General features: G+C 40.7%; 2 protein-coding genes across 2 annotated transcripts; one reads left to right on the forward strand and one right to left on the reverse strand.

Annotated features, from left to right (window-relative positions):
- Positions 1-4316: 4316 nt before the first annotated feature.
- On the reverse strand, positions 4317-7606 carry rhov (ras homolog family member V). Its single transcript, XM_044105868.1, has 3 exons — positions 7216-7606; positions 7041-7099; positions 4317-5942 (listed from the first exon to the last, which is right to left on the reverse strand). The coding sequence occupies exons 1-3, from the start codon at positions 7418-7420 to the stop codon at positions 5496-5498; spliced, it is 711 nt and encodes a 236-aa protein (XP_043961803.1). The 5' UTR covers positions 7421-7606; the 3' UTR covers positions 4317-5495.
- A 1840-nt stretch (positions 7607-9446) lies between these two features.
- Positions 9447-15745, forward strand: vps18 (VPS18 core subunit of CORVET and HOPS complexes). The gene is made up of 9 exons (XM_044105869.1): positions 9447-9839; positions 9962-10103; positions 10263-10354; positions 10889-11139; positions 11245-11598; positions 12333-13595; positions 14142-14351; positions 14623-14859; positions 14984-15745. Exons 1-9 carry the CDS (start codon positions 9737-9739, stop codon positions 15278-15280), a joined length of 2949 nt encoding a protein of 982 aa, XP_043961804.1. The 5' UTR covers positions 9447-9736; the 3' UTR covers positions 15281-15745.

Consider the following 15745-nt stretch of genomic DNA (forward strand, 5'->3'; position numbering starts at 1 on the left):
GTGTTCGTAAGGCATTCTGTTGAGTCTTTTCTGATGAAGAATTGAAAAATAATTTAATTGGACATCAAAGCTATGAAAAGCCTTCCAACCTGTTCTCACACACACATATAGACCGAGGCTGACTGGAATGGCTGGATTTCATTTTTTATTGCTACTCGCTCACTATGATGTTTGCTGATTTTACATGATGAACTTGATTCTTACACCTCGCATGATGACATACACAAAGCGGAGATAACCATTCTTATGAACACCCAATTTTGACGAAAGGTCGTAAAAAAACAAGTACAGTTTAATCTGAACTTTACTCTCTTTACTGAAGCTGATACTAACAAAGAAGGAATTAACTCCAGCTAAGATAGTGACCATTAGTACCCCTCCTGAACATAATCTTTTCCTTTTTACAGAAAACACCAAAATTTATCTTGAGGTGCAAAGCAAGTTTGCTGTAACACCTTTATCCTGTATATATGTCTTGCAAAATCTGTGACTCGTTTACTTAATGTTAACAGTAAGGCAGAAGGCAATATTTAGGAGTGGTTAGAATGAAAATATGTTTAGCTAAGTAAGCTATGGCGCGCTAACTTGTTAATTGCTATGTTTCCTGTCTGACACCATCTTCATGCAAATAAATGCTTTGACCAGTAATCACAGAAACACTGTGACAACAACTTTCCAAATGTATATTAGATGAGATCAGACAAATGAATGCTGATTCATGTTTTTTTTCTGATTGACTCTATCAAGCGATTCATCAGTCAAGCCTTCGTGTTTCTAGGTCTTCTCGTAAACCTCAAAGAATCATCAGAGCTGCCCTGAAATTAGGAATGAAAATGAGAGAACTTCAGATTTTTCTCAGTTTTTCTTAAACCCATGGATGTTTTATTTATTTTTGCTTTTCTTCATCATTTGAGTTTTGTCCCTAACCAGTATCCACCATGCCTGACATAAATGATTCTGCTCAGCATGAGTACATTATCTGCACTTCAAGCCTACCCCAACAGCCTACCCCAATATTTTCAAAACAAGTAAGAGAAACATGCCTTATTACGTTTTCTGAGGCATTAACAGTTGCCTGGCAACGGTGCAGCCAAGCATCCCTCCTGCTGATGTAATTTAAGAGCTCTTTTCGGGTGCTGGAGAATCTTTTTTTAGGAGCTAAAAAAAAAAACAGTCTGATATTCTGAAAAAAAAAACAATTTATGCCAAACAGATCAGATACCCAAAGCAAACTTTATCACACACTCATATTAATGTTTATATATTTATATCCATATGTGTAAAACTTCGTCATTTGAATAAAAGGCCTCAATTAATATGATATATTCACTATTTTAACCAAAGGTCATGGCTGTTTAGCAGCATCTGATCCGTGAGAGAGGCGACTCAAAGTTCACTGCTCCAACTTGTGACAGTGTCAGATGACCAAACATCAGCTCCCGTGTGTGACCTCTCCAGACAGGGTCAAAAACTGGATGTCCTGCGTTAAACCAAGAAGAGCAGAAGTTCAGACAGAGCCCTGACACACGAGCACATGATGGAGGGCACACTGACTAATGGCAAACATACGGCCCGTGTACCAGGCTGAGCGGGTGTTTTTGTCCTCCAGCTCACTTGTGACTCATCTTCACCACACAGCTGTCGTGTCCTCCAACCATTTCACGACCCTTCTCAACTCAGTCTTTTCTACTTTACGTCAGCAGAGCTCAGTCTTTAAATCACCATAATGGACCCTTTAATCTTTTCAGCCTCATATTCCTAACAACAGACCACCGAAGAAGTTTATTCTTAATGACAGAAAATGACTTAACCTTGAGATAGTCTCTAATGTCGTCATTCCTTTGAAATCACTTATGCAGACAAATAAAATTAGTAAGAGATCGCCACAAAAACCCATCGTGCGGATTGCCCTGAAAACCAGTCAGAAGTTACTGGTCATGTGACAAGACATTCATGACCATCCATTTTCTGTTCACCCTTGTCCCTAATGGGGTCAGGAGGGTTGATGGTGTCTATCTTCAGCTACGTTCCGGGCGAGAGGCGGGGTTCACCCTGGACAGGTCGCCAGTCTGTCGCAGGGCAACACAGAGACATACAGGACACACAACCATTCACACACACACTCACACCTAGGGAGAATTTAGAGAGACCAATTAACCTGACAGTCATGTTTTTGGACTGTGGAAGGAAGCCGGAGAACCCGGAGAGAACCCACGCATGCACAGGGAGAACATGCAAACTCCATGCAGAAAGACCCCGGGCCAGGAATCGAACCCAGGACCTTCTTGCTGCAAGGCAACAGCTCTACCAACTGCGCCACTGTAACAAGACATTCAAAACACAATTCAGAAGGCAATTAGGCTGAATCCCATTTAGTACATTTACTCTTTCCACCAGCCCTCCTAATCCCCAAGTTTCTGGGGAATAAAAAATGGGACACTTCTTCAAGACCAATAAAAATATAAACATATGGAATAACATGGGGTACTTCTCCGTTTTTGTGGCAGTATATATTTTAGCTAATATTAGGAGTTCCCCCCCTTTTTTGTTAGATTTGAATTTAATTTGACAATATACACTAATTTGTATCAAACTACCCTTTCTACTGGTTGGTTTGAAGGTAAAACATTTTACTTTGAGAGGAAAATATAAAGTGATTGACAATAATCAGTTGCACTAAATTTAATATGTCATAAAAATTCAACCTTTTCATGCATAGCGCTCTCTGTAGTGGGCAGCCATATAGAAGCCTTTTTTTGTGTGTGTTCTTATAATAATTTTAATAACAATTTAATAACAACAACAACAAAAACAACAATAATAATAATAATAATAATTTTTATGTTATAAATGCACATGGACCACTGAAGTGGACACCAGGGCATCATACAGCATATTGTATGTTGTCAAGTGCCGGCCATTTTTGTTTAATCCAATATGGCAGACAGACAAAAAAGCAACTCAGGAATATCCTTTTTCTACTGTAGAAGAATCGTACAGGTAAAAAAAATATACATATATTGTGACATCAAGTAACCCTTTAAGACTAACACTACTGTACTAATGTATTTAACAAATAACTTTGCATTTAGAGAAACTTACAACTGATTTAGAAAAAAAAATCCTGGAATTTCTTTAATTTTCTTTTGTAAACAATTTTTTTTCCTTACCTTATTTTAATGCCTTAAGAAAATTAACAACACTTTGTTTAAAAAAAACAAACCCTGAAGCAGTTAAATTAGACATAACAGTGGTGATTGTGCCTTAAAAATGCACATTTGCAAGCCTGGTTACTTTGTTTTCAAATGCTCTTCTGAGAAATTGCCTGTTTTAGGGGCCCTGAAGCCACAAACACAGCTGCTTCACTTTAACCTTTAGAAATGTTTGATTAAGGGCCAAGAAGTACAATGGGATTTATCCCTAGTGTGGTAACTACAAACCAGTCAGCTTTATAGTTTTCTTAAATTGAAAACTTGTAGAAAAGAGGGTGAGTATGTTTTGAATCAGTCATTGCCATCAGAGATAATAATTGCAAACTGCACTGTTAATCTACAACACCAATGACACACAGGTTTACTGTAAAAACCCTTTTGTTTATTGTTTTCATCATGTCAATCTGAGATACAAAGGAAAGGAACAGGATGGTTTTGAGATGACAGTGATGCCAAAAATGTAACAAGTCATAGTTTTAAAGCTTGATAGCTTTTAAAACCCAGTGCCCCACATAAATATAAACTCTCTGGTAAAGCTGCGTAAAAGCCCTTAAGATGAAATAATATTTTATTGCAGTTGCATATTTTCTCACTAAAAACACACACACACACACAAAAAAATCCATCCATTAGCTTGATATCATTTATCTTTATATTTTGTGTGCCCGCAGCTCAGAAAACAAACCACACACACACACAAAACATGTGATGCGTTGTGATACTTCTACTTCATATTTTTTTATGTGGTCAGAACGTTAATCGACTGCCAATAAGTTATCCGTGACTTCCTGTTTCCTTGGGTGGTAAATATAACGTTAAATGCCGATTTCTATTATCCCTCCTTCCAAATGGGAAAGACAAGAGAACAGACCACTGTTGACCTTCATAAATCAGGAAATGGCCACAAAAAAACAGCGCCATGTCTGTGCCTGCCCATATCCGCAGTCATTTATTAAAAAGCAAACATCTGGAACTGTGGCAAACAAGGCTGGACTATCTTGCAACTTTGCGCACTAAGGAGGATGTAAGGGAGGTGAGAAACCTCGCAAAAGAGATCTGTGTAGTTTTCTGTGTAATATTATGCAACTGCAAAGCAAAATGAAGTCATTTTAAGGCACTTTATACATTTCTACATGTGGTGCCAATAAACATGGACCCACATTTGTTTAAAATAAACAAAAACATCAAACTTACTTCCACAAGAAGCATAGTAAAGCTTGTACTTATATATACATATATGTTTCTCACATTATAACACTGGAGTGCAAAACTTTCCAAAAGGTTTTGTCTTGAAAGGCATAAAGTTGAAAAGCGACTTTCAGATTGAGGCTATCGAGTCTTTACTCTGCCTGTGCTCACTGAGATCAGGCGTCAGAGATCAGGAGTGTATTGAGCTAATTAACAATGACGGGTGATTTTTGAAGGGGAAAAAAAAAAAAAAAAAAACTCCTGCAGTGCTTTGCTTTTACAGATGAAGATTGAAGAGACAGAAAGCCAATGGTGTTTGCTCTGCTGAAACTTTACACCTCAGACAAGAACCAGTTCTTGTCTTAGCCAAAAGAATACAAAGGGAGTGACATTACTATTCCTTTAAATGAAAAAGATATATACGCTTTTGTTGTGATTCATAAAAATCAGATCAAAATACAAATGTCAGCCTCAGCAGGTGTGTCACCTGGTTTCCTGGAAGAATTAAAAAAAGCCTGACCAAACCAGCCGGGGAAGCTTTCACAAACAGGTAAGAATGCGGCGGCTAATTGTAGCCGGCACATAAAAATAAGTCATTGCTGCAAGAAAAGTGAGAAAGCAACACCCATTGGCAGGGAAACAGAGAACCGACACTTTCGGTTTGTAGCCAGTAGTAAAGTACAGCATGCAAATTCACTGTTTTGCTTCTTTTTTTTTTTTTTAACATACTGGTCTGGCCTCTGCAGCTGCACCTCACAAAGCCTCAACTCAATGTACTATCCCTCTGACGCGTGCACCACGAGTGGTGGACAAACACAAAACAGCATGTGCAAATTCTGCTTCTCCTGTTGACTTGGAACAAATATGTGAATATGCAACAGTCTGGTAAGTGTGACACCAATCACAGGCTGGGAATCTCCCTGTATCCGCTTGTTTAGTTTATAGTACTGTCCACTTACTTATATAGACATCAAGGAAAAGACAAGCCAACTTTACTGATAAACGATGCCACAAATCCAATGTATAAAAAAAAGACAACGAGGAACACGACTTAAATAAATAAAGAGTCTTCAAAGAACTGAATTTGAAAAGAGTTCAGATGAAGCAGAAGAACTTCTTCCAGCTGCACCTCGAGAAAGCTTTGGTGCGCCTGTCGGAAAACCTCCTTTTCTTCCCCTTGCGCGTTTTGTTCTTAATGGCGGCAAAAATAGCCTCATCGAACGCCTCCTTCAAGTTCTTCTGCGTCAGCGACGAGCACTCGATGTAGTCCGTGGCCCGGATCTTGTCCGCCAGGCTCCGGGCCCGTGAGCTCAGTACCGGCTTGACTTTGCACTTGTCCAGGTTGATGAGGACGTTGACGTCCAGCAGCCGGTCCAGCTGAGTCCCGACGAGGATGATGGGCGAGGACGCGTTGTGGGCCCGGATGTCCGGCACCCACTTCTTGGTGATGTTGTGGAACGAGTCGGGATCGACCATGCTGAAGCACAGGAGGAAGACGTCGGCATGGGCGTAGGACAGAGCTCGGAACTCGTCAAACTCTTCCTGCGTGGCACACAAAGAGACACAGAACTGTTTTAGTATCACTCAAGATCTCTAGACACGACCGGGGAAGCTGCACGCACTGACTCACTGGATGTGAGCGAACAAGATTCAAATTCATTGAGAAATCTTGCTACTGAGTCACAAACTGGTTCCAACAGAGGATGTCAAGGTTTTCATGCATCACACCTTGAAAAAATAAGGTTTCAAATACCTTTTGTGCTTTTTACACGTAAAAAAGTACCCAGTATTATGCTTTGAAGTTATAAAGTAATGTCAGCAGACAAATAATCACATATATTTATAGACATTAGCTGTTAGGATATCATGTGCATATGTAAAAATATCCGAGCATGCATTTCCATTGGATCTTGCTGTCCAGCTTCGCTTTGAAAAATTATTCAGATAATTTCATAGAAGGCAAATAACTTTGGTCTGACATGATAATAAAAAAAACACATTCGCAAAATCGGATTAAAGAATTGTAACATAAAAAAAAAAGACTTTTTTGGAAAAGTACTGTAGATTTTGTTTTGTAGACATATGGGTTTGGAATCCCACTAAAAATAAAAGAATCACAAGAACGTCCCGTTTATGTATCAAAGCATTATGTTCCTTCAAAATTGGCTCTCATGAAACTCAAATAAATGTTGTTGGTTGATGTGTGGCTGAAGTTCTTATTTTTGATGCATTTAATGAGTGGAAGAAATATAAATATTCTATTTTGACCTGCCAACCACCTGGCAATTTCCAATCTGTGGCTGACTGGTGCATCTTCATTTATAACAATAACTTCTTTAAAACGATTCCCATATATTGATAACGCATTAAAACGGTTGACCCTTACAAAAGTACCTACATTCACACACCCAACCTGTGTGACAACTCTGGTGCTCTTTGGGGTCCCCTATTGGTTTGGAGGCCCTATGCAGCTTCTTAGTTTACTTATGCATTTGACTGACTGCTTGTTAGACCACGAAAAGACAATGTTTCAAATGGTTCTTTAAAAGTGTAACTTTAAGTGTCTCAAACAACATTAACAAAATCTACATCAGTCACTATGAAGTACTGCTGAAAACACATGTAAAATAAGAATCTTACCTGTCCAGCTGTGTCCAGAAGTTGAATTTTTACTGGAGACCCTTCCACTTGGACCTGACCTGATGAAGAGCAGCAACATAATCAATAAGTTCAAACAACTGATCAACTGTGGGAAATTTTTAAAACCGCCAAAAAACAAAACAAAATAAAACAAACAAACAAACAAAAAACTCACCAGAAAACACATCAAACCCTGTCTGCTGATACTCCGCCGGGTATCCGTTGGAGATGTAGCTGATGATCATGCTGGTCTTCCCCACCGCTCCGTCTCCGACCAGCATGCAGCTGATCACATCGGGGTCCAGCTCGTCCTCCCGGGTAAGCCCGCAAGCTGAAGGGACTCGGGACTCGTGGTAAAAGTAATCCATTTGGGGTGGCATGTCGAGGTGAGCATTAAAGTTCGGCACGCCAACTCTTTTGCCTCCCACCTGCCTGTTCGATATGGTTTGAAATCAGTGTGTCGCTGCAGAGAGTAAAGCGCCTGTGTGTGTCCACGCCGAGCATTACTGCTGTGACTGAAGGGTCGCGACTCCTTCGGCGTGATGCGCAGCAACAAGTGTGGGAGGCGCCTTTCTTAATGCCACCTTCTGCTCCCACAGGTTGCGATTTGCATAGACACTCCCACGAAGATAGAGAGCTTCAAGAGAGCTCTAAACAAAGAGGTTTAGCCGAGCTTGCGTTTCAAAGTCAGCGTTAAAATCGCACATGGTGATTTATAATTTATGTCCTCTGTGGAGACCTTTCCCCCTTTTTTTTATTACGTAAAAAAAAAGGGATTATTGGGATTTTGTGTCGTACATTGCAAATTAAAATTTGATAAAAGACCTTCTTTTAAGGTCTTTAAGTCTAATAACCCTATTTTTTTGTTTATTATTATTATTATTATTATTATTATTATTATTATTATTATTATTATTATTATTATTATTATTATTATTATTAGTAGTAGTAGTAGTAGTAGTAGTAGTAGTAGTAGTACTATTGTTGTTGTTGTTGTTGTTGTTGTTGTTGTTGTTGTTGTTATTATTACTATTCATGTAAGCATATACAACCAACCTCAGAAAGGCATCATAACATATAAATTATATATTCACAACACATACAGAAAAACAAACAAAACTAAACAAAAAGAGAAACAAAACGACAACAAAAGACCCACAAATAAACAACCCAAAATGAATCAAGACTTTAGCGGGACAACTTGAATATATAACATAAAAACAAAACAAACAAACAAAAAATAATAACAATAATCCTTTAAAAAAAAGTAGTCATCTTTAAAGCATTTTTTTTACTTCACAAATACCCCTAAATAAAACCCATTAAAATCAGTTGCTTCCAGAAGTCACCTGATTAGCAGCAACTCTCCATCTGACAAGTGAAGACCTCAGGGTTGTTAGAGATCATTAGTGCACAAACAGCACAGACAGGTTATGGGGGGAAAGTTGAGGAGAAGATAAAAGGAAATTTTGGTGATAGTGAAAAAAGAGAATTACAGGAAGAAAGTCGGTATCAAAAGAAAACCAAAATAAGTTCAGCTTCCTGTTTGGCATAAGTGCTGCAAACATACGGAAGACAATTGGACTGGTTAGATGACTCTGAAGCTTTTAACCCCTATGTTCAAGATGCTTCCTGTGACAAAAAAGTAATACACATCACTCTGAATAGACGGTGGTAACAGTGAAACATGGCGGTGGCAGCATCATGCTGTGGCGTATGGGTGGATGGGGGTGGAACGTTATCAGAATTTGTGGGGAAATTGATGGATACATACTTAATGCTGGCCAGGAACAAGTCTCTTCAAGGTGTCAAAAAAACTTGAGACTCAGGGTGAAGATTCACCTTTTCACAAAAGAACAACTTTAAACATACATGCACATAAGAACAATAGAATGACAGATCAAAGCATATGCATGAGTTAGAGTGGCCCATTTAAAGTCCAAACCTGAGTCCATTTAGGAAACTTTAGTAACAATTGTGTATTGCTCCTAAAGCAGACGCTCTCAATTCACAATGGCTGAATTTCAATTATTTTGGAAAGCTACATGGGCAAGATTTTCCAACCTACTTCAATTTTATTTATACTCCATGTTGTGTTGACTAAGCACAGAAAACCCTCCACAATGCTTGAAGTTTTTGATTGTAATGTGACAAAATGTGAAAAAAAGTTGTGAACATTTTTGCAAAGCACCCTGAAAGTCCTTAAATTGGCCATTATTTGGCTTACAGTAAGATTCAGATACCTAAAAAGAGATATCTGCATATTATACACAAATCATATACATAGCTTCATTATGTAGCACTTAAAGAACAGCTTTTCTAGCTTAGTATTTTAATATCTCAATGCACATTATTCTAATCTAAACTCAGTGCGCCCTCTGTTGGTTCAAGACAGCACTACACCCACAATGATCACATGATTCCCCGATCACCTGACTGAGGTTTCGCCTTGTGCTGTGTAGTCGGAAGCTATTTTGGATGCTATTTTTGCACGAATTATTTAAACGTACTTTCCACAATGACGTTGTAGTTTACGTAAACATTTTACAGCCTGCTGTGCGTATTTATTTTTGATTTAGATACAAATTGAGAAAGAATATAGGTTAGCTGAAGATATAAAACCTAGCTAGCTAGCTAATGTGGACCATCTGAATTAGTCACTTATTTGGAATAAGTGTTCCTCTGCTCATTCTATTATGGCTTCGATTCTTGATGAGTACGAGGATTCTCAAAACATCAGGCACAGTTCTCAGCAACACAGCCGCCTGAGCTCTGCTAACATCGGGCTAACACATTCAGGTAAGGTTTCCATGCTCTCTTTGGCTAAAGAGGAACCAGTGCATTAAAGAGCACTGCTTTGCAAAACTACGTTCAAACCAAGGCCCGCAAAGCTGAAACGATGCTCTTTTCTTCTACCCAAGGCTTTGTGAATGTCAGGCTGGAGGAAGAAAAGCCAATATTCAACAAACAGAGGATTGACTTTACTCCACCTGAGAGGATAAATCACTTGGCAGTCTGCAACAATCAGCTCTGCATGAGTCTGGGAAAAGACACGTTGTTAAGGTAAAATAAAAATTAGTGGGGTTCTGTGAGGTTTTTGTTTAATTGTTTTAAAACAAAGGCTACATGTTCTTGGGATTATTCAAGGGATTCTGCTGATATTTGTCAATTATTTGCCATCCGAGTCATGCTTTTGACGGTAATGTTTTCGGTTCTGTTCAGGATTGACTTGGCAAAACCAGATCAACTCAATCAAACCGAATTAGGAAGGAAAGATGACAGCAAAGTGTACAAACTGTTCCTGGACCCGACAGGTAGAATTTTAAAATGCATACGAATATATTATCAAATAAAGCAAGTGGTCCAAAACAATGATTTAACAACATGTTTCTGCAAAGGTATTCTGAACCCTTGTACTGTTTAAAACATTTTGTCCAATTAAAAGCACACATTATATATTTAATTGCAAATTCATGCAATAATGCACTACAAACAAGTACATAATTGTGACCTCATATTATAAGATATATGGGGTATTCATACCTTTTTATGAGCAGAATTAGTGCATTTGTGTTTAGCCCCAATTACTTCAAAGATTCACAAAAGACATTCACCAAAGATTTTTGCTTATTATATTTGTTGTTGTAGCTGTGCAGCTCTAAAAAATGCAAGTTACTATGTCACTACACCTTTCTGTACTTTATTCTTGTTTTTCATACCTGTTGTTATTTGAAACGCAAATGCACAACCTTCACACACAATAATTTATCAAAATAATGTGACAGTGGTATGATTGTGAGATGCATAAAAACAAGAGCTAAATCCTCCTCTGTATTTTCCGTCCGCAGGCTCCCATCTGCTGATCAGCCTGTATACCAGCGAGTGTCTGTACCTCAACAGGAACACCCAGAAGGTACGCAGTCTGTCCCGCTGGAGAGGCCACCTCATTGAGAGCGTGGGCTGGAACAAGCTGCTGGGCAACGAGACCAGCACTGGGCCCATCCTGGTTGGCACCAGTCAAGGGATCATCTTTGAAGCGGAGATCTCTGCGAACGAGGGCAGCCTGTTCAATACCAACCCGGATCAGTACTTCAGACAGGTAAGTGTTGGATTGAAGTTTCCCATTTGTTTTTCTTTGCGAATGTTTATATTTTTATTCCTCTTGCATGTGACTAAATGCTTACTTAATTTTGTGCTGTGGCAGGTCCACTCCCTGGAAGAGGATGGCAGGCCAGCACCAGTCTGCTGCTTGGAGATAGAGCGAAGCCCAGAAAACAAGTACTTCATCATTGCCACCACCCGCAAGCGCCTGTTCCAGTTTGTGGGTAAGGTGGCCGAAGGGTCGGACCAGCAAGGTCTCAGCACCATCTTCAGTCAGAACCAAGACCTGCTGCCCAGTTTCCAGGAGTTCCCAGCCAACATGGGATACAGTGAGATTACCTTCTACACAGCAAAACTTAGGAACTTCCCCAAAGCGTTTGCCTGGATGATGGGTAATGGCGTTCTCTATGGCCAGCTGGACTACGTCCGGCCCGATTCCCTGCTGAGTGACGTCCAGGTAAATATCTGCTAGACGGTTCTACCTGTTCAAGATTAAAGGCTCCCACATACATGGCAGTCAAAATTGGTTGTCATTGACGTAGACGAGTGGCGAAGATTTAAAAAATCATTTTGTCTGCCTGCCGAACTCGACGCCGTGCCCTGGTCGAACTATTCCAGAAGAACTTTGTGCAAATTGTTGTCTGATTGATCAGAAGTTTGCTGCTATGCTTTATGCATTCAGACAGCAAAGTTGGTATTTTCTTTCAACTCGTTCACTTTCCCTGTCCGGTTTTTGTATCCGCAGGAGACATGAATAATTTTAAGGAACGTTTAACTTGTGAGGAATTATGTACATTTGTAAAATTCTTCACTATATGACTACTACAATAATACGATTGGTGAATGGTTAGTAACTCGTGGATGGAAATTGTAACATTGTCAAAATTTCCATTCAGGAGGAGGCTGTCGGTAGAAATGTGCGGCGCTAACTCTGTGGTAGTTTTGTAAAAGCAAAATAGAGGGCAGAGGGAGAGAGGGGGAACCATGACGTATACAGAAGTTCGAGGGGTGTCCCCACACTGGTCCGCCTCGTTGTCTGAACGGTGTGTGCGAATACGAACGTACTGAATCCATGCGACTGTGTGTCGCCTGTTCAGCTTCAGATGAAGTATGTGGGGGCCTTAACTTTGGTCATTCTCACATTTCTCTGCAACAAACCTTCTGCTAATCTGTTCTCTTACCACCATCCAGGTATGGGAATACACATCGGATATTGACATTAGCCAGAACAAACCCATATCCATTGTGCTGACACAGTTCCACTTCCTGCTGCTGCTTCATGACCGAATAAAGGCGATCTGCACTTTGAACGGACAGGTGGTGTACGAGGATGTGTTCCCAGATAAATTTGGTCCCCTTAAGAGAATGATCAAAGATCCGATTGGGGGGTTGGTGTGGATCTACACGGAACGGGCGGTTTTCCGATATCACATCCAGCGCGAGTCTAGGGATGTCTGGCAGATGTACATGAGTATGAACAAGTTTGACCTCGCCAAGGAGTACTGCCGCGACCGGCCCGAGTGCATGGACATGGTGCTAGCTAAGGAGGCCGAGTACTGCTTCCAGAACAGGAGATATCTGGAAAGCGCCAAGTGCTACGCACTCACTCAGAACTACTTCGAAGAAATAGCGCTCAAATTCATCGAAGCAAAACAAGAAGATGCATTGAAGGAGTTCTTACTGAAGAAACTGAACAATCTGAAACAAAGCGAGAGAACGCAGATCACCTTGCTGGTCACCTGGCTGACCGAGCTCTACCTGAACCGACTCGGGCAGCTGGAGAGCGACGACAACAGCCTCATCTTCCAGGAAACCCGAGACGAGTTCCGCCAGTTCCTGAGCAGCTCCAAGCACAGGGACTGCCTGTTCAACAACCGCGGCACCATTTACGACCTGCTGGCCAGCCACGGCAACGTGGACGACATGGTTTACTTCTCGGTCGTCATGCAGGACTACGAGAGGGTCATATCCCACTACTGTCAGCACGACAACTTCAGCGCGGCCCTGGACGTGCTCGCCAAGCACTGCGACGAAAAGCTCTTCTACAAGTTCTCGCCGGTCCTCATGCAGCACATTCCCAAGAACGTGGTGAATGCGTGGATCCAGATGGGCAAGAGGCTGGACCCAAAGAAGCTCATCCCGGCTCTGATGAACTACAGCCAGATGGGCAGCGCCCAGCAGATCAACGAGACCATCCGCTACATGGAGTTCTGTGTTTACGAGCTTAATGTCACTGAGGAAGCCATTCATAACTACTTGCTGTCACTTTATGCAAAGTACAAGCCAGACTCTCTGTTGCAATATCTAAGACAGGCGGGTACTCACCCCTCAGAGATCCACTATGACCTGAAGTATGCTCTCAGGTTGTGTGCGGAGCACGGCTTTCTGCAGGCCTGTGTGCTGGTTTATAGAATAATGGAACTGCACGAAGAGGCAGTGGATCTGGCTTTACAAGTAAGTGATGCTCCTTGGTTTGTTAAAGGGGGCCTATTATGTAAAATTCCCTTGCTGCACTTTCTTGCACTTCATTTGGGTCTCAACTGCTTCTAATAACAGCCCAAGCACTTAAAAAAAAAACACTTGAGCATTTTGTTGTTGACTTACAATGAAGAAAGCACTTGCTGCATTCTTGTTGGTCATGCAGGAGGCTCCACGTTTGTTTTTCAAAGATGTGCAGTTGTATAATTGCGTATCTGTTTGCAGTCATTTTCATGTGCAAGTGTAATTGTTGAGTTGGGGGGCGTGGCCAGCAGCAGCTTATTTGGAATTAAAGTGACAAGAGGCCCTAAATGAACTCAAAATAGGCGGAACTCACAAGACTAAAATCACACTATTTAGGAATGATTTTGTGAAAAAAATTAAATGTGTTTTGTACAGCCGATAGACCTATCAGAACCTCTTCAAGGAAGCTTAATAAGTCCCCTTTGATGCTCGTACTGCAAGTTCCAATTCTTCACATGCTTTAAATGTGGTTTTAGAAAGGTTTTCTCTTGTCTGTAGGTTGACGTGGACTTGGCCAAGTCCTGCGCAGACCTGCCAGAGGACGACGAGGAGATGAGGAAAAAGCTTTGGTTGAAGATCGCCAGGCATGTGGTGCAGGAGGAGAAGGATGTGAAGAAAGCCATGAACTGTCTGTCCAGCTGCAACCTGCTCAAGATCGAAGATATCTTGCCGTTCTTTCCAGATTTTGTCACCATTGACCACTTTAAGGTCTTCATCATCAATGATTATTTTTACTTTTGTTCTATTAGCCATAATTAATTGGATTGACGTACTTCTTATTGGACAGCGTAACCAATACTGTGTGACAGCCTTTGCACAAGAAAGTAAGGTGTGATTTGAAGAAATGATCAACTTCTGTGGGATGTGGCTGATGCAAAATGACACAACAGAGAATATTTAGGAACTTTGCTCACAATCTTTATAAAATATCACGATGAATATATTTTTTTTGTTTTAGAAATGCAATCCTTTTTTTCAGGAGGCAATCTGCAGCTCTCTGGAGGAGTACAACAAACACATCGAGGAGCTGAAGCAGGAAATGGAGGAAGCCACGGAGAGTGCTAAACGAATCAGGGAAGACATCCAGGAAATGAGGAATAAGTACGGCGTTGTGGATTCCCAAGAAAAGTGTGCGGCATGTGACTTCCCGTTACTCAACAGGCCCTTCTATTTGTTTCTGTGTGGACACATGTTCCATAACGACTGCCTGTTTCAGGTAAAAAGCCTGTCTAAACTTCCTGTTTTTGCAGCTGTAGAAAGATCTTTAACTTTAACCAGTAACCTTAATTTAGCAACCGAGATGTGATTTGCTTTGCATATTTTGTTTTCCTACCATATAGGAAGTGACCCCTCACCTGTCAGCCTTCAAGCAGAATCGCCTGGAAGAGCTCCAGAAGAAACTGGCTGCTACAACACAGTCCACTAAATCTCGCCATCGTCCTGCTCAAAAGGAGGAAGGGGACACAGCCAGTCTGGGAAAGGGCATCGGGGTAACGAGCCGTGAGCAGATCATATCCGACATCGATGACATCGTTGCATCTGAGTGCGCGTATTGTGGCGAACTGATGATCAAATCCATCGACAAGCCTTTCATTGATCCACAGAAATTTGAACAGGACAAATCCAGCTGGCTGTGAAGGCGTCTCTTTGAAAACGAAGATGCAAAAGCCTTTTTTTTTGTCTGTGAAACCCGTAGGACCAAGGAACTCAGTAGAAAACGATATTTGCATGATTGCCTGTTTGTAGTGCCTATTCTGATTTACAGAATCCTTCTTATTTTGTTGTCAGTGTGTCAATCTGATGGAACAAACTTTGCACTTTGTATATAAGTATTTAATGAGCGATTGTCAAGAACTGACTTTGTGAAAGATGATGCAAGATGGTGTAATATCAAACATTTGCCATCAGTGCAGTACATTGCATAAATGTGACAATAACTGCAGCTGTCACCACACAAAACAACTTTTAGCATTACATCGGGTGGTTGCTTGGCACTGAAAACATAACACATAACAGCATCTGTGTTTGTTCTGTTTCTTGGTCTGTAATAATTTACTATTCAGTAACTGTGGAAAATAAACTGTTACTTCATATTAAAGCCA

The sequence above is a fragment of the Gambusia affinis genome, linkage group LG22, assembly GCF_019740435.1.
Source record: "Gambusia affinis linkage group LG22, SWU_Gaff_1.0, whole genome shotgun sequence".
Lineage (NCBI taxonomy): Eukaryota > Metazoa > Chordata > Actinopteri > Cyprinodontiformes > Poeciliidae > Gambusia > Gambusia affinis.

Coding starts and splice junctions, on each gene's coding strand:
- rhov (XM_044105868.1), bottom strand. CDS start 7,420: ATGCCACCCCAAATGGATTACTTTTACCACGAGTCCCGAGTCCCTTCA. Junction 7,100..7,215: donor AGGGTTTGATGTGTTTTCTG/GTGAGTTTTTTG, acceptor GCTCTTCATCAG/GTCAGGTCCAAGTGGAAGGG. Junction 5,943..7,040: donor TTCTGGACACAGCTGGACAG/GTAAGATTCTTA, acceptor TGTGCCACGCAG/GAAGAGTTTGACGAGTTCCG.
- vps18 (XM_044105869.1), top strand. CDS start 9,737: ATGGCTTCGATTCTTGATGAGTACGAGGATTCTCAAAACATCAGGCAC. Junction 11,599..12,332: donor CCCTGCTGAGTGACGTCCAG/GTAAATATCTGC, acceptor ACCACCATCCAG/GTATGGGAATACACATCGGA. Junction 14,352..14,622: donor TCACCATTGACCACTTTAAG/GTCTTCATCATC, acceptor CCTTTTTTTCAG/GAGGCAATCTGCAGCTCTCT.